At 44.4% G+C, this 25,189-nt stretch overlaps 1 protein-coding gene across 3 annotated transcripts; it reads left to right on the top strand.

Moving 5' to 3' along the window:
• The first annotated feature begins 7,825 nt into the window (after positions 1–7,825).
• Positions 7,826–25,189, top strand: Pburs (bursicon subunit partner of burs). 3 transcript variants are annotated; one of them, XM_055075892.2, is made up of 4 exons: positions 7,826–8,131; positions 12,922–13,230; positions 17,503–17,529; positions 23,471–25,189. In XM_055075892.2, exons 2-4 carry the CDS (start codon positions 12,952–12,954, stop codon positions 23,627–23,629), a joined length of 465 nt encoding a protein of 154 aa, XP_054931867.1. In that variant the 5' UTR covers positions 7,826–8,131; positions 12,922–12,951; the 3' UTR covers positions 23,630–25,189. The 3 variants fall into 3 exon arrangements, with proteins under 3 accessions (XP_054931867.1, XP_054931866.1, XP_050042825.1); XM_055075891.2 differs by lacking the exon at positions 7,826–8,131 and having other exon boundaries at positions 11,466–13,230; XM_050186868.3 differs by lacking the exons at positions 7,826–8,131; positions 17,503–17,529 and having other exon boundaries at positions 11,467–13,230.

Raw genomic sequence — 25,189 nt, 5'->3', positions numbered from 1 at the left:
CGGAAGATATACCGCGTATCGTTCGCCGTGAGCTTGAGGCCATGGCTCCGGCTCCAGTTCGTTCCGAGTGTCGGGAAAGCGTGCCGGCTATCTACCTTTTACAAGTGGTCGTTCGGGAGGAAATAGCAACTTTGGGCATTCTATCTCTCTGCGTGGTCCGCCATACAGACGCCTATCAAATTTCTCCGGCCACTCGCTCCTAGACGCAAAGCTTTCCGCCACTCCGTCGCCACCCAGCTGATGGCGCACCGCGGATTATAAACCCATCCGTTTTAATTGTTCCAGTATTGGCCTCATCGCCCGTGATTCTCGCAACCACTGGTCGTTGCCTCCTCGGTGGTCGTCTCCGATTCACTACCGCCAAGTGCGAGACAATCGTACTTTCTCGCCCTATGCACCGACCAGGAACATCAACGCCGACAGTGCTCCACCAAGATCCAGCCGCTCCCCGTCTCCGCAAGGTCGTAAGTCCCGTTCGCCTCTCGTTCACCACTCTTCGTCCCCTTCTGCAACCGGTCGCTTCACTTCGGGAAACTAGGCGGTGCAGCTCCCGGAGGTGAAGCTGCAACTCCGACCCGGCCCCCAAATCCTCTGTTGACCCTGCCTACATCTAGAAACCTATTGGACGTTGAAATTGATGGCATTCCCGTTACATATCTCGTTGACACAGGAGCGTAGCTTTCAGTTATCAGCGCTGCTCTCCGCTGACGGCTCAAAAAGGTTCTGACACCCGCCCTACCGTGCACTGCACGAGTTGCCGATGAGAGTACTTCACCTGTCCTTGGAATGTGCACAGCACGCGTGACCATTGGGGGCCATTCTACCGTGGTTTTATTTATCGTCCTTGAACACTGTCCGCACGACCTGATTCTCGGCCTCGACTTCCTTTCGGAAGACTCTGCCCAAATTGACTGCTCCGCAGGTGTTGTACAGTTGGATCTGCCGCTTCATGCCGACGCAACCACTTGTGCTTCCCACCGCTTATGTTCTGCTGAGTTTGCAAGGCTGTCTCCACAGAAAGCTACAAATGTCCTCCTGCGCCCCGTCCTTCCGTACCTTATGGCGAGTACGTCGTGTCGCTGCTTACTGACGTGGTTTTTTCGCGCAATATTGCCCTACCGAGCAGTTTTATTCGGATCCGCGAAAATTGCGCTTGCGTGCCCATCTTCAATTTTGGATTTTCGTGGCATGTGCTGCCACACGGTATCGCCATAGCGCATATCGCTCCTTTGGAAGAATTTTAGATTTCTCCTTTGACTTCTGAGTCCTTCCTCAGTACCAACGGACCTTTGTAACCCACTCCTTCCTACTCGACGCCAGCGGACGATGTTTGGAAGACGATTGCCCCTGACCTTCCTTCCAAGCAAACAACTCTTCGGTACCTCCATTCATCTTACCGGGATATCTTTGACTTGGACGACCATCCACTGGGCCAGACAGCTGCTGTCACGCATCGCATCAACACCAGTGACGCCAGCCCCATTCATAGGCGGCCATATCGTGTCTCAGCAACAGAAAGGGCCATCATACAGAAAGATGTAGAGAGGATGATGAACAAGGACATCATGGAACCTTCTAGTAGCCTGTGGGCATCACCTGCTGTCTTAGTAAAGAAAAAAATAAAAAACTCGTGGCGCTTCTGCGTTGACCACCGTCACCTCAATAGGATAACAAAGAAGGATGTTTATCCCTTGCCTCGCATTGATGACGCTCTTGACTGCCTTTATGGATCCCAATACTTTTCATCGATTGACCTCCGCTCCGGCTATTGGCAGATTAGCGTCGACCAGATGGGCCGCGAGAAAGCCGCCTTTGTCACACCGGACGTTCTGTACCAATTTAAAGTCATGCCCTTTGAATTATGAAGTGCGCCAGCTACATTGGAGCGCATGATGGACTCGCTCTTGCACGGCTTGAAGTGGTCTATATGCCTCTAGTATCTCGACAATGTAATTGTGTTTTCGCCGAACTTCGGGAGCCACCTGCGGCACATCACAACCATACCCTCCATGTTTCGCAAGGCTGGCCTTCAGCTAAACTCCTCAAGGTGACATTTCGGTCGCCGTGAAATTAACATGCTCGGCCATCTTGTAAACGCCGCCGGAATCCAACCTGATCCACAGAAAGTTCACGCCGTGCGAAATTTTCCTGTACCTTGTTCAACAAACGATGTCCGTAGTTCTCTGGGCTTTTCCGGCGATTTCCGGCGATTTGTGAAAAATTTTGCCGACATCGCTCATCCTCTCACTGACCTTAAGAAAGATGTCTCTTTTCCATGGGGACCACTGCAGGAGAAAGCCTTCTCTACACTGATTGAGTGGCTTACAACTTCCCTTATTCTGTCCCACTTTGACCCTTCTGCGCCCACTGAAGTACGAGCTGTTGCGAGTGGTCATGGCATCGGCGCTGTCCTCGCTCAGCCTCAACAAGGCCAAAATCGTGTCACCGCTTACGCCAGCCGCCTTCTTTCCACGCCCAAGCGAAATTACTCTATTACTGAGAGGGATTGTCTCACGCTCCTATGGGCGGTCGCGAAGTATCGACCGTACCTTTTCGGCCGGAGCTTCTGCGTCGTAACCGATCATCACGCCCTCCGCTGGCTCTCCTCTTTGAAGGACCCAACGGGACGACTTGCACGCTAGGCATTGTGTCTACAGGAATATACATCTTCTATTATGTATAAGCCAGGGCGCCTGCATAAAGACGCTGACTGCCTGTCCCGCAATCCCGTGGATCAACCGGATGATACCGATGCAGACTCGGACATCAGTATTCTGTCCCTCTCCTGCTTCCTCCATACTGGCTACGAGCAGAGCCAAGATCCTGTTCTTCGAACACTTATGGAACGCCTAAGTTCCTCGCCCAATGACCCGCCCCTCCGGATGTTGATATTGCGCGATGGAACTTTATACTGTCGTAGCGTTCGTCCTGATGGCCCGGAGCTCCTCCTAGTCTTTCCCAAGCAGCTTCGACTTGCCGTGCTCCAGCATCTTCATGAAACTCCTACTGCTGGACACCTGGGCCTCACTCGTACTTACGACTGCCTGCGGCGCCGCTTCTTCTGGCCCGGCATTTATCGCTCTGTGCGCCATTATGTCGCGTCTTGCGACCTGTGTCAGCTCTGGAAGACGCCTGCTAAGCCGCCTGCTGGTTTGCTCCAACTAATTGATATCCCTACAGAGCCCTTCTTCCGTGTGGGCCCCGACCTCCTTGGCCCCTTTCCTATTTCAATTAAAGGAAACAAATGGATTGCTATGGCAACAGATTATCCCACGAGATATGCCATCGCACGAGCGATGCCAACCAGCTGCGCTACAGACGTCGCCGACTTCTCACTATACGACGTAATCGTGCATCACCGCGCGCCTCGCCAGTTACTCACGGATCGCGGCCGCTACTTTCTATCGAAGGTCGTCGATGATCTGCTCCGCTCCTGTTCTACAGAACACCAGATTTCTACCGCGTACCACCCTCAAACGAATGGCCTTACCGAGCGACTCAACCGCACACTAACTCAAATGCTGGCCAAGTACGTTTCCGATGATCACCGCGACTGGGACGCCGCCTTACCATACATCGTTTTCGCATACAACTCGTCCCGTCATGACACTGCCGGATTTTCACTATTTTACCTTTTGTATGACCGCGACCCCACTTTGTCCTTCGACACGTTGCTACCTTCCGCAGTACAACCACCCAGCACCGGTTACGCTCGCGATGCTATTGCCTTAGCCGCCCAGCCCCAAGAGGTCGCCCGTCATCGCCTCACAGTCTCGCAAGCTTCTCAAAAGCGACGCTATGACCTTCGGCACCGAGACCACCATTTTTCACCTGGTTCCCTTGTCCTTCTCTGGACGCCTTCACGTCGCGTCGGCTTGTGGAAAAACTACTTTCCCGCTAGTCTGGTCCGTACCAGATTTTACGTCAACTGTCCGACGTGGCATACGAGATCGCCCCAGTCGGTCAGCCTTCAGTGCCTCCCAATGTCACCAGCGATGCTGTGCACGTCGCCAGGCTCAAGCCCTATGTCCCGCCATTAAGTGAGGCTCTATAATTCGCACCGGGACGGAGCTAACCCCGCGGGAGGGTGATCTTACGGTGAAGGGAAAGAAGAAGGTGACATAGACTAGAGGAAGACTAAGACTTGCCGTTGCCTGAACGCCTTTCGCGCCACTTATAAATATACATCATTTTACACCAAAGCTTCGTGGCAGACACGAAGCTTTGGCCACAGCTTCAAAGAACATACAAAAGCACTTTGGAAGCTGATTAAGCAATGTCCAAGCGGCGCAAGCAACGTATATGGTGCTTGTATTAAAAGCGAGGCTAAATATCTATTCCTGGCTATCCAAACGTTCCGCGCATGAATTGAATAAGGATTAATGTGTTTGGATCTTCGTTCTTTATTTGTAAAATGTTTTTAAAGAAGCGGCTTGTCACATTTATGACTCAATGAATTTCATTTGTGCGGTCGCTACCATGTTTATTGCTGCCTAATGGCTCGCGACTGTGCTAGGTTCCCAAATACTTGTTCTTAATTCGCACAGGGCTTGAAATGTAGTCGTTTTTGTACCTTGTAATACCTTGGAGCTAATAGGTATACTCGCTAGTCACTCGCTAGCTCTGGTGTACCGTCACAAAGCATTAAGTTTCGACTATTCGTCAGCCATCACTGTAGTCCGCCAATTATTGTCTGTATATAGTGCGCATGTATTCAAGTGTGCGCCCATTCACTTAGTGACAGGTTGGCGATAGAGTTGGCGTAAGATTTCGTGTCAGTTGCGGTAGATGTGTGCAGATACCGCCCGCGAAACGCACTATGATTGAAAGCGGCGCTACTCTATTTGCCATTGTTTAAGGAGCTGTACTCACTCTTGCCGACGTTCTGGGGCTGAAACACTTTCTTTTAACGTTACCGATACAATGCTGACGGATGAGCAAATTTATGTATCCCCGAAGAAAGCCGTAGATCTCGAAGTACCGGCAACGCGCACGGACAGTTGCAGGCATTGGTATGGGAACTTGGCTACACAGATTCATTCCATTCCTTAATATGCGAGTCACTGTTTTTGCTGCCAACTACTGCACACGTCTTCAATCCACATGATTCAATGCAGCATGACTGGAGCACAGTGTGCTAGCACAAACTCAGCTGCATTTGCGACAGCTGATCGCACAGAATCAAGGTGGAAGCGTTAAGGGTTTCGTATTCGTGCGCCGTCGCTGACGCGACATGCGGGGTGCCACTGAAGGCGCCCTCTCGTTTTTTTAGAAAAAACTACTCCGCGAATAGGGTCAATATAATGCAGTTTTCCGGCAAATGTTCATGAATTGTTGCGAGAAGGGTCTGTCGTCTGCGTGGCTGTACACAAAGCATACTGTTGACAGGCCGACCGCGTTTTCTAGCACACGTTGAAAGCTTCCCAACCAATCCATACCAATTTGTCCAACTTTCAGTGCTTAAGAGCACAGTCAACCGGCTTTTTATAGGTCTGTGTAGTGCTGTCACACATATTGGACAGATGAAGTTTTTGTGCTGGGTGTTCGTGGTGCATGTGAAAAGCGATAACGTTTTGCTGTAGGTTGGTCTGCACATCTTCAATCGGAACGGGGACAGCCTGCGGCTGTCCCGGGTCCGATTTGAGCCTCTACACTGACAATATATTTAGACTAACTTTTGCGTCTGTGGGTGCCAAATCCACATTGATGACGGCAGCCCTGCTCAGTGCTGCCATTTTAGCAATCTTCTCGCTAGCTTTTACCATTTTTCGGCTTCCTTGCAGCAATTTTTTTTTCTGTATAGAAACCAACGGTCTTTTTTATTGAGGTGATGGAATAATTCGCGACATTTTACCGGCTTTGAAGTTGGAAATTTAGCTTCGAATAATGCTTCCTATAATGTATATTATTCTAGAGAAGGCGCCGAACGGCGGCCGGACTATGTTGTACTGCGCGTGGGCTCGGTGACATCGATGTAGCGACGGTATATTCTGTACTCACTGTGACCATGCTTTGTGGGTAGTTACATCGAGACGCACAACCTTGAAATTGTGATCACAAATTGCATGGTTTTTTTTTTTTTTAATTCTTCATAAAACCTCATATACTTGATCGCAATGCTGCCAGTGCTGAAATTTCACTGAGCCCACTCGATTGGTGGACTTTCTCAAACGTAGCAGAAAATGGTTTGCTAAAGCACTCTTCAATCATTTCCATGGTTAGGTTTAGAACGCACCAAGTTAATAATAGGACAAATACACTCTGTAAAGACACATACGCTTTGGGCACAGCTTTTGGACAAATCAGTATTGCATGGAACTTTCAGGTAGATCAAGTGGTGTCAACGTCACATTAGACCTCTACAAAGGCTACGTAGTATTTATTACCATATTAGCAACATGACCAAGATTGTTCTGTATAATTAAGGCCTCCTTTGAGTAGGACCGAAAGCTTAAAACATCTACCACTTTCATGCGAAGCACATAAGTCCTGTCATTGTGCTTAGAAAAATCAAATAAGCCGTGTTCGCTTATACTGTGCTGCATTTGAAATCTGCGAATTCGAAGGAAATGACAGCATTTCAAATGGCATCATCCAAAGTTCTTTTTTCTTTCATATTAGTGAAGTAAAAGTGTTCTATACTTTGCTGGATAACTCGCAGTTAAGTTCTCATCCGCGCGACACTAGACAAATGTGAAACGTTCTCGTGGAAGCTCTACGCCATCTGAGTTTAAAATAAATAGTTAAAAAGAACGCTTATATAGAACGAAATTATATAGATTTAACTCGACAGTTCTGGGGACAATTTTTTGGGGTGTAGCAAAATTTATAACGACTACTTAGCATTATTTCAACGACACGAAAAAAAAAAGTTTCGCTGAGCGCTCTGCTTTCCCTTCGCTGAACGTTCGGGGAGAATACAGGAAATCCTTGAAAAGCTGTGATAATTTGCCGCCACAAGAGCGACTGAGCCACCTTACGTTGCATGGGATAATTCTTATGCGGCGAAATCCGCAGTGTCGTCTGCTAGAACCTCTGCGCTTCCCAGTAGGTCGATCCCTATCCTCCAGCTTAGCTGTATTTGCTACTACCCCTGCACACCAAATGTGAAGTGGTTATGGTGCAGCGTCTATGGTGTTGCGCTGCTCGGCGGGAGGTCCGGGATCAAATCCCGACCGTGGTAGGCGCATTTCGATGGCGGCAAAATGCAAAACGAAAACGCCCGTTTTTTGCACATCGCTGGCATGTTAAATATTCCTTGGTGGTCAAAATTAATCCGGAGTCCCCAACTACGGCGTGCCTCACAATTAAACCGTGGGGTTGGCACGCAAAACGGCAGAATTCAATTCAATCCTATGACATTGGTCATGTCCTTTCAAGTGCATTTTCACCCTCCTAAATTCTCCTTCTGTGATCGGCCCGAGTGACGTTAGCTTCCATTATTATTGGTGCAAGCGCAACTGCGTAGTACACAGTAAATGAAAAGGCTGATGCAAAGAAAGAAAAGACAATGTAATATATTACAGTAGCACTCTTACGGAAGTGAAACGAAAAACGCAGTAGGACACATGAAACACATCTGCACCGAAAGAAGAAAAAGTACGCTCCACCGAGGAAACCCTCCCTGCTGAGATGGAGAATGTTCTTAGGGAGTCGCGTTTCCAGCTTCTCGCCCAAGAAAATAGCACGATATGTTTGGCAAAGCGTTGTTCGCAGCACTAGCAGGATCTGACTTTCCGCCAATCAGCAGCCGAGGAGCGAGAATACCATCTTTTTTGTTCTTTTTTGTGCCGTTTCTTGTGCTTAAAGAATAACCGACGCGGAGCACTTCTAGCCAAGAATCAGAAAGCCGCGGATCAGGGAGGAAAGCTCTGTCACTCTGCTGTTAGAGCGGCCCATCGCTTGGTTCCAGCGTGTCCCAAACTGCATCGGTTGGGCTAGTCCCTGCAGGAAGACCTGGGTTAATGGCAGTATTTCAATTTGTAGTAGTTTAACGTTGGCGTCGTATAGGCTCGCAATATAAGTTTCATTGCTCAACGATAAGCTCTACTGCCAATTTCCTTTCGATTCTGATTTCCCACTGCGAAATTTCCACATCGCATCTCGTTACCACACACGCCGCCGATACCGGGTGAGTCTTTATGGTTGACATTTATCTGCTAATTATAATTACAGATATTTGCTACAACGTGACGGCTTTAAATAATAAATTAACACTATGCTACATTTGTGCTTCCAGTTAACCCTCAGGATATTTACGCCAAGAGTCGCAAGCCACATTGACAAGTCTGTGGCAATGTCGAGCAGTTAGTAAATCCGGAGCGCGTACTATAGTTACGTCTTATTACCGGTATAATGAATTTATTTTTGTGGTGAAATGTGAGCTTTTCAAAGTCAGCTTATTGCAAAGTGCACTTTACATGCTTTTTTTCCCCCTGTGTCTAATTGCAGTTACTGACAATGTATTGAATAAGGGCCAACAGTTAGGCTAATTCTTACGCCAGTGCTCTGGGCATTAAAATACATTGCACGCGGAAAACGATTATGGAAACAAAAGTCACATGCTCAATTCAGTGCACTTTCTGCTCAGAATATTTTGAACACCTGGAGAGCCAGAAACACTAAACGAAAATACTGCGTCGTCAGATACCTTTGTATTTTGTCTCATCATAATTAACATAGCTCTTAAACAGTTTCGTGTGACTTCCCCTAGATTGCTAAGAGATAATGTATGCGGTAGACTCGTCTGCTTTCAAACCACAGAATGTGAGGTACAAAGCGAATTAAGAAATTGTTTATATCATTGCACACATACAAAGAAGTTATTATCTCCCGATATTAGTGACCATCTGCCAGTCTTTCCGCTGAGTACTCAATATGAAAATAAAGCTGATGAGCAGGTATCTTTTCAACGAAACTTGAATGATAGCTCACGCGAAGTATTCGATAACTTAGTTCAAGGGCATGACTAGAGTGTTACATTAGAGTAGAGTGATGTCGACATAGCATATGATATGTTTTTTTTCGCAAGGTTTATAGCTGTTTTGACAGAGCATTTCCACTCAAGAAAATCGTGGTGCGTAGAAATAAAAATACAGAAAGCCTTGGATAAACAAAAGTCTCTATCAACGTATAAAGGTTAAGAATAAATTATTCCGCAAATCCCTCAGTTGCCGAGATTCTGAAGTTTTTTGTAGATACAAAAAAATCCGAAATGCCCTGAAGCATGATTAAATAAAAGCCAAAAATAATTACTACACAGCAAAATTTGAGAACATTTACGACATGCCTAAGAAGGTGTGGCAAATGGTAAATACACTAACGAATAGAAAGAAACAACTTGATCTGGCTAACTCAATAAATGCCCATTTCATAAACGCAGGATGGTATGAAGAGGCTAATGCCACTGATTGTGAGACTAATATTACAGCTATACCCCATGTTAGAACAAACAATATTCATACAACTAACATCTCCTATCGAAGTGGAAGCGTCCATAAGGCTGCTGAAAAGTAATGTCGCCCTTGGAATTGACGAAATTGGCTCTAAAGAATTAAAGCAAATATCTCGCCTTGTTTCGGGGACAATTGCTCACATTATTATTCTCATGCTAACAACCCGTGTTTTTCCACAGAAATTTAAGCTATCACGAGTAAGAGCTATATTTAAAGGATGCGATAGAAATTATTTATCGAATTACTGACCGATATCGGTGCTCCCCATTTTGTCGAAAATCGTTGAAAGTGTGATTAACCAAAGGCTGATTTCTTTTTTTGACAAACATAAAAGCTTGCCTAGAAGCCAATATGGATTACAAAAAAAAAAAAAAACGGATCTACTGAAGAAGCGTTGTGCTGTTTCAAAGACATCATACCAACAAATATTGACAGTAATAAATGAACACTTGGTTTATTTCTAGCCCTAAAGAAAGCATTCGACTCAATAAAGCACGGTATCCTACTGCACAATCTTTCTAGATACGGTGTGCGGGGAGTTGCACTAAAGCTCATTAAAAACTACTTGAATGACTGCTATGAAATCGTGCAAACAAAAACACCACAACATCAAATTTAAGGTAACACAAGAAGTTTCACAGAGGTCAATATCAGGATCGTTTTTATTTCTTGTTTACATTAATGACGTTGTAACTATACCCAACTCTCCTGAACCTATTATGTATGCCAATGATACTAACATCTATGATACTAAGTCCACAGATCTAACAGGCTTAGTAAGAAGGCCCAACACCTACCTTGCGTCCCTCTCGGCCTGGCTCCGGAAATATAAACTTAAACTCAAAATAGCGAAAGCAAAGTACATAATATTCGTGCACTTAAGAAACCACTAAGTAGGGAAAATGTTTTAACGTTTGAAGGGCAACAGATAACCAGGGTTCAGGAGCAAAAATTTCTTGGTATTTGGTTCCAAGAGCAGCTTTCATGGAATGCACACATTAATAATTTAGCTCTCTGAACTCTCCCGGTCTGTTGGATGCTTATATAAAATTGCACACTTAATACCTATCTGGCTGGAAAAAAACATCTACACTTCACTGTTCTTTCCAGATTATTGTACGGCATATTGGTATAGGGCACCACAACAAAAACTAACTACACCAGGCTAATTATTCTACAAAAGAAGATATTGTGAATTTATGAAACTATCAGGGACCATGTTATGAACTAAGCGCATTACCATTATACTTTAAATACCGAATGCATAACGCTAACGAAGTTCATGATTTTAAACTACTACAATACATATATAAGAATACACTATATACACATGAAACCATTAATGAAGTTCCTTACGGTATGAGACTAAAAAGAAAACGGACACTAAACACAAAGACAAATTATGGTAAACAAACAACCAGGTACCAAGTACTAACAATCCTAAATAAGCTAAAAGATAACTTTGATTTCAATATGACTAGAAACGCCTTCAAAAACCACGTGAAGGAATTTTCACTAACACAGTGTTTTGGAGAGGTATTATTGCAACATAAATATATTATAAATAGCTTTTTTTCTCTATTACGTGCGCACATACATGTTCATGGTCATATGCTGCATTTTAGTGTACTATGGTAATTTACATGTACAACCTGTACTTTACTGCTTGTGGACAGAGTGAGGAAAGAGGAACAGGGGGAAAAGGGCAACATTTATTATTTCACCGTCTATAGTAGCAAACCAACTGTAACCAATTAATTTGTCAATTTCTGTTGTTCTATGTTTTTGTGTAAACTCATGTAAGAGGTGTGAAAATGTGTACGTTATGTGTGTTCTCTCAAGCCAATGAACTACCACTAAATAATATATAATACACGCGTATATTGCGGGTTCAGGGGCCCCTGTCAGGCGCTGCGCGCCTTTTGCTCCTGCACCTTTCTTGAAATTGCATTCAAATTAAAGTAACATTCATCAATTAATTAATTAATTAATTAATCATTCATTCATTCAAGTTTTACTGCTTTGTGTGATGGATATTTGGTATTCCAGGCTTTAGTCATGTTAGGCGATGTTATTGTAACTCAATAAGGCGATAATTTGACTATTTTTCCGGGAAATCGCAAAGCAATTGTACGAGTAGCCTAGAAAATTAGAAGAGATCATCAGCAAACGTGTCGTGGCGTGTTTGGCGCACACTTTATGTCCATCGTAGGAAAGTTCAGAGCGACTTTCACCGTATTATTAAACGCAACCTTTCCAAGAACAGAGTGCCCCATTTATCGTAATATTCCTTGAAATCAAATTATAGCGCGTGTGTGGCGATGACATAGTGAGACGTCATAATCACAATGTACTGGAGCTAAAAGTTGCCCACCAGTGGCGATTGCTTTGTACTGTCAGTGGTGGACACTGCCAGTGTCAAGGACACTTGCGAGTCCGTGGCCGCTGTCAGTAACGAAGCTCCTGTGCCTGCATAAAACTCCCATAATGCTTTTTCAGTGTGTTGCAAAGTAGAAATCAAAAGAGAAAAAAAAATTCCTGTAAAGCTTCCCTGCTCTCGTCCGAGCTAATTATATCTACGATTCTGCAATGCTCTTTGTGCAATACGTGCTGCTTGACGTATGACAGCACTGTCTAGCGCATGATCCATCAGACAGTATAGTGTGTAACAACCTCCATTTCATTTTAATCAATTTCACTAGTGATGTAGTGCACTTGTTTAGTATGTCACGGAATGGCTCTGTGAAATGAGACATGTGGTATGCAGTATAGAAAGAGGAACAACTAATAATCCCCGATACGACAGAAGAAGTCAATCACAGGACTGGCAAAGCTTATGCATTAATTTCTTTTTTTTTTGCATCACCTAAGACACTAAGGCCTTCCAATCAGGCTAATGCAATTACTGTCCGTTACCAGCGATTCTTGTGAGCTAGAAAGTAGAGCGAGTTGGATTAACGGGTAACTCTAGCACGTTGCGAGCGTATACCACCATAGGAAGAGGAAAGAACTATACGCTGACACGATAAAAATGTGCGAAAACCAACCTGCATGGCTTACTCACGCTATAGATTTGTTTTAATGTGGGTGCATTTTCTAAGTTTAGAAATGTTGGTACATGTTCAAGTATGTTGAAGCAAAAGTTAGTTGCTGATTGACAGGGCGTAGTCCTTCGAAAAAAACTGTCTTTCGCGTATGGTGTTTATTGTGAGTAAGAGTTGGTCATGGCACTCTATGCCAAGCCTTCAAGCACTGAAGTGAACGTGTCCAATACTAGCAATGCGCTGCGAGCATTCGGATTTTCGCCCTCATTGAAACCTCGGTGAACCAAAAAAAGAAAAAAAAAGGCACTTCCCATTATAAGGGCAACAAGGCTCCAGACGTTCACGTCTTTTTCAGTTTGTAATCGGTTTCCTCCAAAGGTTTTCTTAATCGGACCGCGGTGACATTTGCTCCTAATTTGCAGGACAGACTCGACGACGACATCGGCTCCACAATGACTTGGCGTATGCTGACCGTGGCGGCAGCGATATCTGCACTCTGGCTAACGACGGCGGCAGTCAGCGCCAGTCTGGCGTCCGCCCTCGAGGGTCCAGGAGGAGGTGGGTCCAGCTGCCGGCTTCAGGAGACGAGCATCCGCATCACGCGCGACCACAGCGACGACCAAGGAAGCCCCGTGCGCACCTGTGAGGGCACTGTACTCGTGAGTCGCTGCGAGGGAACCTGCGTGTCCCAGGTGCAGCCGTCCATCACGCTGCCACACGGATTTCTCAAGGTCAGTGGATTACGCGTGATAAGAAACGCAGCGCGAGTGCTTTCATATGAGTGAAATAATTTCGCTTTCGGATGCGTGATGGGGAGCAAGGAAGATATTGGAAGAGTGTATTTTCTGTTTTCTTATTGAAGATACGCTAGGAATAAAAATGAAACTGACGGAACAATATAGGGTATATATTGATGCATCTGTGGCAATGTGAAATATAACAGTGAAGCGAAAGCAAGAATGGCGAGAAGCGGCCAAGCAGCAAAAATATTACCTACGGTGGCGATTCTTACGAAAGAGGGATGTAAATATAAATCATTATATTGTAATGTTGTAGCCATGGGCAAGAACGCAGTAGGCGAACGCTTGGAATCACAAAAATAACGCTTTATTGCGTGAGCCTACGCCAAGAAACAACAATCGACACTAAAGCACAAAGCTGGCTAGCAGCGAGCACACTCGGAGAATGTGGGAATCTGATATCCTGGCCAAGCGCAGCGTTTCTTGCACTTGACCCGTCGAAGGTTCCAGGGTAATCGCAGATGTCCGCGTGTCTTCAAGAAAATGCTACACGATTCGTGCTGTGCATACAATCTCATTACACGAGGTTCGGTGAGAACATATGCAACAGTTGCTCCAAATCATGCAGGCGCGACTAGCGCTGAGCGATAACGTTACGATTTAGCGTGTTAAATGCAGTACCCGGAGTAACAATAAACACGTACACGTGTAGATATATTGGTCATCCGCATATCGAGGTTTTTTTTCTACTGACGCCCCGAAATTAACGCTGGTGCATGACGGTGCGGATCATTTTTATGTGTGCCGCATGCTAAGAAATGGTAAACGAAGAATAACGCCAGTGACGACAGAAACACTTGAGGGGAACACGTTTGGTCATCCACCAACTAGCCATTCGGTATTCTTCCTTAATCTCCGCCTGGCGGCTTCACGGCATTCCGCTGCTGCTAAAAGTGATCGAGGAAAATTAACACCTTTATCCATAAAATGAGCAAAATTCTGTTACGATACAGAAGGGCCATTAGCCATATCAGAGCCAGATTCCTCTTGCAGTAGATCTGGAAGCCTGAGAAACTGTTAACGATGAGGGACGGTTCTGCAACAACCAGCGAGAAATGCCGTTAGAGAAGTTGGGCCCCGTCAGGTCTAAGCCACATGTTAAATAGAAGAATTGTGCGCACTTCCGTGAAAAAATACTCAACGAACCGCTTGATGCCATGCCTTGAAATCCGTAGCAAGTCTATATGCAGAAATACATATATTGTGACTGCTACATAATGCTCTACCCGGGAATTTCGCTTCATGGTAGGAGGAGCAACCAGTTCAAGACATTCTTTGGTTTCTCTATGGTTGCTTTATGCACGTGTTCCTTCGCCATAGCCGAATATACACTTTCTTTTCTGTGAAACGGTGTCATAATTCTCTGATATCGCTGTACTGACACCGCAAGGATCCGCAGGGTATGCAGAGATTCTAGTAGCATGCGGAAATAGCACGTTTCATAGATTCGTGGCAATAATCAAGTGAGAATGATATTATCGGCAGATTCACAAATTTGACACCGTTTTGTCAACTGCAACTCTCTATATCATAGAGTGAAAACGTACAGCTCGTCCACGTATGCACTGTACTTGCATTTAGAAAACCACAGAAGCCTTATTACGAAAATATTTTGGGCACAGACCGAAGTGATAACTACTGAGGAGTGCCGAATCTGCTGCCAAGTTGAAAAATTCATATGTGTGACGCAAATCCGTAGTTTTGTTGCTAAATGTGTTTTATTTATATTAAGCGAGTGCGCCGCTTGCTTTTGGGGGTGGCCAAAGGAGAAGGGGAACTCGATTTATACAAATGAGGGAAATGCGGTGACGAGTGTGAGCACCCGAGGAATTCACCACACTATGACGTGGGACATCGAACAAGTTGGTTCTGTATGCTTTTTTCTGCTTGCTGAAGCTGCTGCACTTGCGAAAGAAAGCGATGGTGACCGCAGGCCTACTTTACATGTAATCCACACCGGCGATCCACCAATATGTTCTGCGCATGAGAGAAAGCTTGTCAATGTGACGCTTTCATAATGGTAACCCTGACCGAGGGCGACAAAAGCGTAACTAAACATTTAATTTTTTTTTCTTGGAGCGCAGCTCGTAGGCGCCCTTTCCATCCGTCGGCGTAACCGAGCAAACAATTGCACCAAAGGATTAAAGACAGCGATAATGAAGATAGCGCGAGAAGGAAAGCGGAGTAGGGGGGGAGGCAGCGGAACCATGAGGCGGAAAGCGGAGAAAGGTATGGCGAAAGCGCGAGAAGAAAAGCATAGCGGCCGCGAAAGATGCGATCCGCGGCGACGATGGCTAGGATATGGTGCCAGAGGAGGGCACGTCCCCTGCGAGGTCTGTCTGCGGCGGCTGCTGGGAATCGTGCCCACTCCGTCACCCACCCGCTTCCTCACGCGATCTGCCGATTGCCGAGGCAGTCGCGCCACACTTCGGACGGTTTGCAGCGTGCCGCACGAGACAGATTTAATGCGAATTGAAAACACGTGTATAGGTGAGCTCAAATTTTGCCCAATGGACTACGTAATCGTCGATGTATTTGTAAGGATTCGACATAGGCAGTCTTGGCGAAAGAACGGCGCTGGAAGAGCACACTCTCATTTGTATAGAAATTCGATTAATATAAAAGGTGTTCTCTGCCTTCAAACAATGCAGCATGCGCATTTTTCTCTTACGAAGGACGAAGGAATGAAAAGAAAACTTTATTCCTATTATTAGTAAGAAAAAGGCCAAACCATACCTTCATCGTGTATCGCAAACCGCAAATAAAAGCTCAGAATAATTTTGTTCGACATTAGTATGCGCTGAGCATCGTGTACTGGCATTATTCCGAAACGGCCGCTGAAAAGATCACTTTGTGTTTGCGCCCCAGTTTTGCCACCAACTAAGCAAGCCAACGTTTGTTTGATAACTCACGAAAATTTTCGCAAGCGGTCTTTCCCACGGAGGATTATATGCAACGTGTAATTCGGCCTTAGAGGAAGTGGCATTGCTATATTTGCTTGATATCAGTGGTGGTGTAACGTAGCGCCTGTTTTCAATGTCGCGGGAAACTATTGCACGAAGGAGCACTGCACCGTACTGTCTGTGCTAAAGCGCCATGGCTTCTGAACACTACTGTATGCTAAGCACTTGCCCACTGAGGTACCATGCATCATAACACGCTGCTCAAGCATTGTACGGCCCACATGGCCTACCTGCTTGCATGGCTCAATGGCACTGTTCTTTTCTTTTTTCTAGAACATTTGCGCATGGAAACAGCATTTGCCTATTTATTTTGACCTTTCTTCTTATTTTTTTTCTTCAGTATAAGTTGTAACTCCATTGCAGTCTTTAATAGTACTGCGTACGGCAAGGTTTCAGCTGCAAATGGCATTACCTTTTTGCTTCTAGGTTGGCCAGAGCTAGCAGTGTTTTAGCTTGTTGTACTAAAGAAACTTCCTGCGCATCATGCACTGATGCTCCTCCACCGTACAAAGAGAAGATAAAAATGGTAAACATTAAAAATCATCACAGCTAACTTTGGGCTGTATGAATGCAGTTTTCAATATACAAAACGGCACCTTCCTGAATTCTAGTGTAATCAACAATGCACATCTTCGAAATATGCAGCTTCAATTCAAGCTAGTAAAAGGCACAGACATTGGCCTGCTGGTAACCTGTCGGCAGCTTTTTAGCTTGTAGCTACAGTGAGTTTCCTGTTCTACCTCCTACCCTAAGTAGTTCATCTTTATACGTCACCTATTTATTGAATCAAAAAGAAGGAAAACATCAACCTCCTTGCTCTATCATGAAAATTTCTTTGTGACTGTTAAGGACAAGTTGCTATTGATTCCTTCATGTGCATCTGAAATACTGTGTTTAGACAGACTATCTAAACATAAAATATGCCATGCAATGCTTTTGAAGTTAACCCACGATAATAGTTACCCACTGACACCTTTGCGGGCACCTCTCAAGCTTTTTCAAATCTAAAGTCGGTCCGCAGTGAACACTACAGGATGTAAACAAGCGATGCATATTTTGGAATAACTAATGTCGCGGACTTTTCAACTATAGTATCAGTAAATCAACTATACAAGAAAAGTGCCCCAAGCTCATGCTCTTGCTGCACGTCTAATTGCTTTATCGCTGTGCATGAACTGCATGGCAAAAAGAATGCTTAAACTATTTTGTAAGAACGTAACTACTCCTTTATTCATTGCAGGCATCATCGCCACACTTTGGAACATCGGTAAGAGTGTCTATCCACGACTGTAGTGACAACAAAAGTTTATCACTGCGTGCTGCCAAGTGTTCGACAAAAATAACAAGCTGTCTGAAAAAAAGTAAAAACATGCATATTTTCGATCTGACTATTACACTTAAACGCTTTAACATGTTTTTCTTTTTTCGCTGTACAGGAGTACACCTGTAATTATTTCGAGCAAATATTTATTCAACAAACTGAAAGCAGTGGAGTCTTAGATCATGCGGATATAATGCAAGCACGCAGGTAGAAAGCACTTTCACGGGTGCTTTCCTTCAGGCTTTCTTCCTTCCTTTCTTTATTTACTCATTTATTTATTTATTTATTTATTTATTTATTTATTTATTTATTTATTTATTTATTTATTTATTTCTGCCACAGTGTGACCACGATCACTTGTAAGGGAACCAGCGTCCTAAGATGTGCATTGTGTTTGATGTTTCCCGCTTTAGAGTTATCATAGAACGACAGAAAGCTGAGCTAGTTGGTAAGGATTCATAATGCAAAAAAGAGGTGACGCGTGCAGACAGGACACAAGAGTAGAGAAGTGGACAACACGAACGCCGACTATCAACTGAAGGGAGCACTGAGACGAAAAAAGAAAGAAGACACAAAACTCATGTGCGCAAGCTCAGGAATGGTATCACCACGTGTCAGTCGGGTACATGTGCCGGTCTACACGAGAGACAGCTGTTAAGGCACTTAATCTCTTCCTTATGTAAAGTAATCGAAGGCTGACTCATGGCACGCACTTCCACCATTATAGATATGTCATGCTTCTACCATAAGACGCGTATCTTCATTCTTATGCCTGTACAATATCGCGCATTCATCTAACTCTGGCGTGCAGGTATAATCTCGGCAATGTAGCGAAAGATTAGTAGGGGATCCACCGGTTAACGACCTTTCGTGTTCCATTAGCTTCTGATTGATACACCGTCCCGTTTGCCCTACGTAGAACTGGCCACAGCTAAGGGGAATATTATAAACCACACCCATACGACAGTCAGTAAAACTGTTGTTCTGATTGTGCTTCACTGGACAAATATCTGTTCGTTTTTTTTTGCCTTTTACCTGCTCCTTTTTATTCTGTACGGCAGCGCATAACTTACCTAGCTTATTGGGAGCAGTGAAAGCAACATTAACATCATATCTACTAGCAACTTTTTTAAGCCTGTGCGACACTGAATGAATACATGGAATAGCCACTACTCTTTTTTTGCTTTTACTGCTTTCTGCAATCACGTCCGTCCCTCTCGAAACCGACTTCTTTAGGCGCTCAGCCACAGTGGCCACCGCTACACTAGAATAACCTGCTTCTAATAGGCGCCGGACATGCGCATTAAAACTGGCGCTCATTTTGTGCATGCAGGATCTGGTGAGGGAAGAGTTAAGGCACGACATGGCAATTCCGTTTTTTACTAATTTAGAATGCTTGGATTGAAAGTTTAGCAACGCCTTCGAAGGTCTTGGGGAGTACTGCCAACAAACATGATTTTGTTCGAAGATCAAGGAAATATCAAGAAACTGAATTACGCGTCGCTGAGGAAATTCCTTGGTAAACTTTAATCCTCTCCCATAAAGTTTAAATTGCTCACTTACTGAGGTAGCAGCGGAATCGAATTCTTCCCTATTGCAGAAAATCAGGTAATCATCAACGTAATGAAATATCTTGATATTTGAACAGCGTTCGTGTTGTCCATTTCTCTACTCTTGTGTCCTGTCTGCACGCCTAACTTCTATTTTGCATAATTGAGTTATCGTTCAGACAAAAGTGTTGTGTTTGCGAACTTCCATAAAAATATACATTTGTATGTCCCATTTGCACACGAAAACATTGTTTCGAAAGGCACTCCAACTTTTCCAAGAATAATTCCTATATATCCATATTCCCAAGCCCAGGCTATACGCGTAAAGCACAGAATTCGGTGAGATTGCTGGCGTTACATTACCTAGTGTGCCCGCGTGATTAGCCATACGAAGATGAAACCAGGACGACAAAAGTTCCCGCTCACAATTATTTTACTGGAACCACTAGAATCGCGTATGTTTGCAATGAAGTATATGTGTGGCTGTTACTTTCACTAAAACGCCTAATCACTACGACCCTCCTCTCAGAGGATTATGTCGAGGAGCTCGAGTAATTATAACCAAAGCAGCGGCAGGGTACGCCATTACAGACAATGTAATACCTTTGTGGCAGTGGCGGCAGCGACGCAATAACCCCGACCGCCCGCGGTCACCTCCGTAAGGTGACGCGAAGTCCTCATGACCTCGTCTGATATTGCGAAGCATTCAAGGCACTCCGGAATATGTACCGACTTCAGCAAGTTACACAGTTTGAGGAATGGATCCGATGACGGGCTAATCTCAAGGAGGCACTTAGATCACTATCGAGCATTGTGTGATAAGCCTCCACAGCAATCCAACTTAGCTCCCTTACACCTAACACTTCTACAGGTAGGCCTAGAGCCATAATCTCAATATAATATTTTCTCTCACTCTCTTCCATTCATAATGCGTAAGTGTATGGCAAGGAACGTCACTTTTCATGCGCAATTTGCAACTGTGTCTTGCCTGCGAATATCAGCACTGATCATGTGCTGTTTTACTTCCTGCGGACAATTTACCGACGTCCACAGTGGTTAGTTATTCACGAAATACGGCCGTTCATTCGTAGAAACAACACCTATTTCAAGCTTGCGCCCCCTTGATGCACTGATTGTTAACATCTATTTGGCACACATGGTTATAATTCTAGATTACAATATGGTAATACACAAGTTGATTACATAGGGTAGGTGAATATTTGTGACTATAGCGATGTGACAGAAATGTCATTAACGGTCATTATTGTAATAGTGGAAGTGGTCCCAATATAACTCATTACAATAGACTGAAGTGACATGTCAATAATGTGTAATCAAAGGTGCGCTGGTGTATGAATCAAAGATGGAAACAGGTGCATAAAAAATGATCAGCTAATGATTAAGGCAGGATAAACATGACCGCAATCAAAAACAGGGCGCTGCAGGAGTGCATGAAAAATGAAACAATACTAGCTGCTGCGAGTAAAGTAAGGACTTCTTGGTCTAACTTTCCGTAACACAGCTTTCTGCCGAAAATATGAAGTGCGGCATGGACTAGACATATCAAACGGCTGTCGAAGCACTGGCATGAACAAATACGACATAAACATATGACATATGACATATGGATATATTAACCTGTACAGGGACACAACGGATGGGCGTCATACAAACTGCAGTGCTCGGAGCAAAATCTACTTTAGAAAACACTGAATGATGTGAAAGGAAATAGATGTTCAGAATATTTCGATGCGTGAAGAAAGGTGGGCTCACTATGCGGAAAAGTAACCAGCAAATTACCATTAATAACTCCGCTATTGTGTTGGATTTTGCTAGCAAGGAGGCGTTTAATCCTAAAATGAGACGCATTTAGGACAAAGCCGTGTTGAGAACGCAGCGAACAAGAAGAAAATAAATCAAGACGGAAAAGCTTATTTATTCGAAAAGATAGTCCCGAATATTCCAAGTGAGCTCAATGTAATTGAAAATGGCCAGGCAAGCAGAACATTCTCGCATGAAGACGATTTGTACCAAGTATGGCGAATTGCCACAGCTGCATAACGTGAAAGTTCTGTGGGGTTTCAAAGAAAAGGGGACATGTGAAGTTATGGAAGCTTCCGCATTAGACAGTGATCGTATCAGCGACAAAGAAGCTGTACTTATCGGTTCTTGCAGGAGTTTGTAAAGTTGAATCCATTTCTTTATCATAGCTGTTATTCGGTCGCACTAACGTCAACAGGTTGTGAAACGTAGCTTTAGACATGTTCGACGGCGTTATGAATTCTCGCAACTTTAGCAGTAACTTTAATTGCTAGTGCTACACCTGCGTCTTCACTTGGTATCCATCGCTGTGCACATAGCAAATGGAATGCTAAGGAGATATTTATTGAGATTTCCGATTTTTTTACATTTGATCAACAGTTGTTTAAAAAATAAAATTATCGTACTATTTCTACTCAATCGTTAGAGAAAGCAGACTTGAGATTTGCATACTGATGAGCCCGAATACAGCAACACCTGTCAGCGACAGCCTCTCTACTTTGAGGGAGTCCAAAAGAAAAATCGCAAAATAAAATCTCGCTTCCTGTTTTTTTAATGCGATAGCGATTATAAGGATGCTCCAGAGAGATTTCCGCCGTCGGCGTCGCCATAATGCTACGTATAAAGCGCAATAACATGGATGCCATATGCTGTGGGGAAAGTGTGTGAGACGGGAATGGTGGCTCGGTATTACTAGGGAGGAAGACGGAGAGGAATCGCGCCGTCTTAAATAGAGCTCAACGCACTCAGAGAAAGGGTGAGGGGGATCGTTCTACTCTGGAGGCGGCTGCGTATGGCGCGGTTGCGCCGACCCTAACTTGAAAGCGATCTGCGATGTGTACAGAGTTTAGGTGCGCGGTGGGCTCGTAGCCTCGTGCTTGTTCTGTGCTCTGCGCTTAGTTCGCGTTGAAGCGAGAGGCAGCACGAAGGTCCATTCGCTCGCTGCTGCTGCCGCTCTCGCTAGTGCCAATGTTTAGACAGCGAGTCTCCGCGCTCATCAATTGAGGCTTGCCCTTGCGCGCGTGACGAGATGCTTGTTAATTTAGTTAGCTAATGTTTACAAATTTATACAGCCGATAAAACTATCATCCTTACTTCGTATAGCTGTCTAATAGTTTACTATCGCGACCGATATTTAGCCTGTCAGACCAAGCTGTGACTTATATTATTGGCGATTCGGTGGTGTAGTGCTGTCCTGTAATCGTTTACTATTTTTGTCCTCTTTTGCTGCCAAAAATTGTAGAGAATTCTGTCGCTCTTGACGCAGAAACTTGAGGAGTGCCTGGTTTCCGTAATTAAGGGTTGTCAGCGCGCGCTCGTTTTGGTTTCTTGCTGCGCGTTGTCCACTTACGCATGACAGGTTTGTAATTAAGGCAGCCTGCTCGTCTCCTGGCGAAACGATGTACATCGACCACAACCTATGCGCCGAAGTGATAAAGAAGCTTGTACTCATTATACTGAATCTAGGAAGATTTTCATCATAGAGCTATGCCCTGAAGTTCCTCAGAATACGCATTGGTCACAATGTCTCTATACATAAGTTATGCACAAAAACATTAATAAATAGATGTAGCTTCTTCAAGATTACAGTAAATATGTCACTGACCTTGCTGAGCAACTTGTGCACACTTCACGTAGATTGCGTAGTGCTCACCGCTCTGTAAAGCAATTACTGAATTCACAGCACAAATTTTATGCAGAAAGTAAGTCATGCATAAAACGGGAAACGTATTCGTTATTAACCAATCAATTTCTGCAGTAGATATCATGAAAAATATGTGACTAGTCTGATGAACCGTTTCATTTTGACGACTAGAATTAAACACTTTGTCTTGATGTTGAAGTGCTCCAAAAGAATCACGAGACACTCGACAAAAAGAAAAGAATTAGGGGACTGTACACAACACCAGTGCGATTCTCTTGTGCACATCGTTGGCCAAATTGAATGCCGGTGAACCACTGCGGAAATTTGGAGCATGCATTTAACAGTGGTTGGTAGTTGGCAGTTAGATAAGTGAAATGCTTTAAGAGCGCACAGTAAGTAAAACAAGCTTTTTTGTTTAATTACGCTCACTAAATATCTCATAATTCAAGTAATATATCTGCCACTGGGTATCACATATGCATGGCACTCAACAAACTGGACTTGAAACATAATATTTCGTATAATTCGAATATTTGGGCTGCAAGCCTGTTTAACTAATGCGTAGACACCAGTGATACACGTGAGGCAAATAGTGTGTCGGTGCCATGGCAACAGGCGCCGAGCGTGTTCCTCCGGTGCCACTTTATCGCAGGAGTGCAACTGCTGCCGAGAGACCTACATGAACCGGCGCGAGATACAGCTGCAAGACTGCTTCGACCCCAACGGTCAAAAACTGTACGGTGCTGACGGAAGCATGACCATATTCCTCGAAGAGCCCCAGGACTGCTCCTGTCACAAGTGCGGAGGTTGATGCGGAAATGCCGCGGTTCCACCAAGCGCCCCGGCGGAATACTGCATAACTCATAACAATGCTTAGCGTAGTTCCTTCTAGCGCATGCTTGCTATCTATCTGTGCCACGAGCCCGGAATTGGGTGCAAACAAAAGTGGAGTTAAATGTTTTCAGATTCCGTTGCTCTATGGGTGTCGTTACCGAAAAAAGTGTGCCGGGCGTGGTACATTAACGCTTCTTTTAATTTTCAAACCTTTCAGTCATTGGTCTGCGTGAAGCTGTGAACCCCCCCCCCCCCCTGGCTGTGATACGCCACTAAGAAGAACTGGCGATAAAAAAAAATAGGACAGAAACAATATTGCAAAACATGGTATTAGAGCTGTACCGTTGAGAAATTCAGTACAGACATCATTTATTCGCGACAATAGCTGGAAATTCGAAACTGCTTCTGTAACCCTAAGCCTCAGGCAAAAGCCTAGAGCTCGCTGATGTTGAAGTGCTTATTAAGCGTGGTCAGCAGCATGCCACCTTCATGTAGTCATGTCAGCTGTACAGTGAATAAACCGTGTTCCCAGAAATAACGTGTGACTTGCATGTGACCACCTTCGGCCCCAATATATGTGATTCACTTGATGTATAATTAGTGGACGTGTATGTTTTGTATTGTGACATTTATTGTAAGCTACATGTTCTTTATGGCTGAAGAATGCAAATGAGCATCGCGCAATAAATGCATGGAAATAAGCCAATTTTCGCGCTCCGTCTGTATACTGTGTAGGATGTTTTATTTGCATGTCTACTCATCTGTCCGCACCAATGCTTCACGGCTATTCTACAAGGACACACAGGTGCTGCTGTAAAAGGCGTATTTAATTCGAACACCCTACAAAATCTACCTTCTTTTTTCGCACCCGTTCGGTAAGACCACTTTCCTATTGGTTAAATTCCTATGCTATGCTTACAAGTCGAGGCTCCGTAATCACGCAAAACCCTGCACAGTGCTGGGGTGAATGAAACAGAAAGCAGAACCACTCGAATCAGTTCCGTTTTGCAGTGATTATGGAACGGTCATTGGGTGCAATGTGCCCGCCTAGACAAAGTGGCCTCTTTGTTTTGACGTTAAAAGAACGTGGCCACAGGTAGCACCGATCGTTTTTCCGATAATTACGAATTCGAAACTATCGGCTTTTCATAATATTCTCGAAGCTTTTTCATTGCCCGTCGTGTTGCCTTAATCAGTGCTACCCTCTGCCGCTGACCATGAAATCACGAGTTTTGTTTTTGTTCCCGGAGTAAAATGCGAAATCTCGGGATACCTTACATTTACGTGCAAATGAAAAATGTCATGGTGGTAAAAAATTAACGACGATCACGGCCCTACAGTGTCCCTTAAAATCTGCAATACTTCCTTATGACTTCATTTGTAGAGTTCCTGTACTTCGTTTTCGCTGGTTCTAAATAATGTTATGGAATTCTCAGAAAAATAAAGTTTAGGAGGTCAGACTCTAGCCTAAAACATTGAGATACATATCTTTGCGATGAACTACACTGTGTCATTTAGTTCTGTAACACTTTCTTCA

Source organism: Dermacentor andersoni, chromosome 2 (assembly GCF_023375885.2).
Source record: "Dermacentor andersoni chromosome 2, qqDerAnde1_hic_scaffold, whole genome shotgun sequence".
NCBI classification, from domain to species: domain Eukaryota; kingdom Metazoa; phylum Arthropoda; class Arachnida; order Ixodida; family Ixodidae; genus Dermacentor; species Dermacentor andersoni.
Note: the sequence above shows the minus strand (reverse complement) of the source record. Positions and strands in the feature narration are given on the sequence as shown.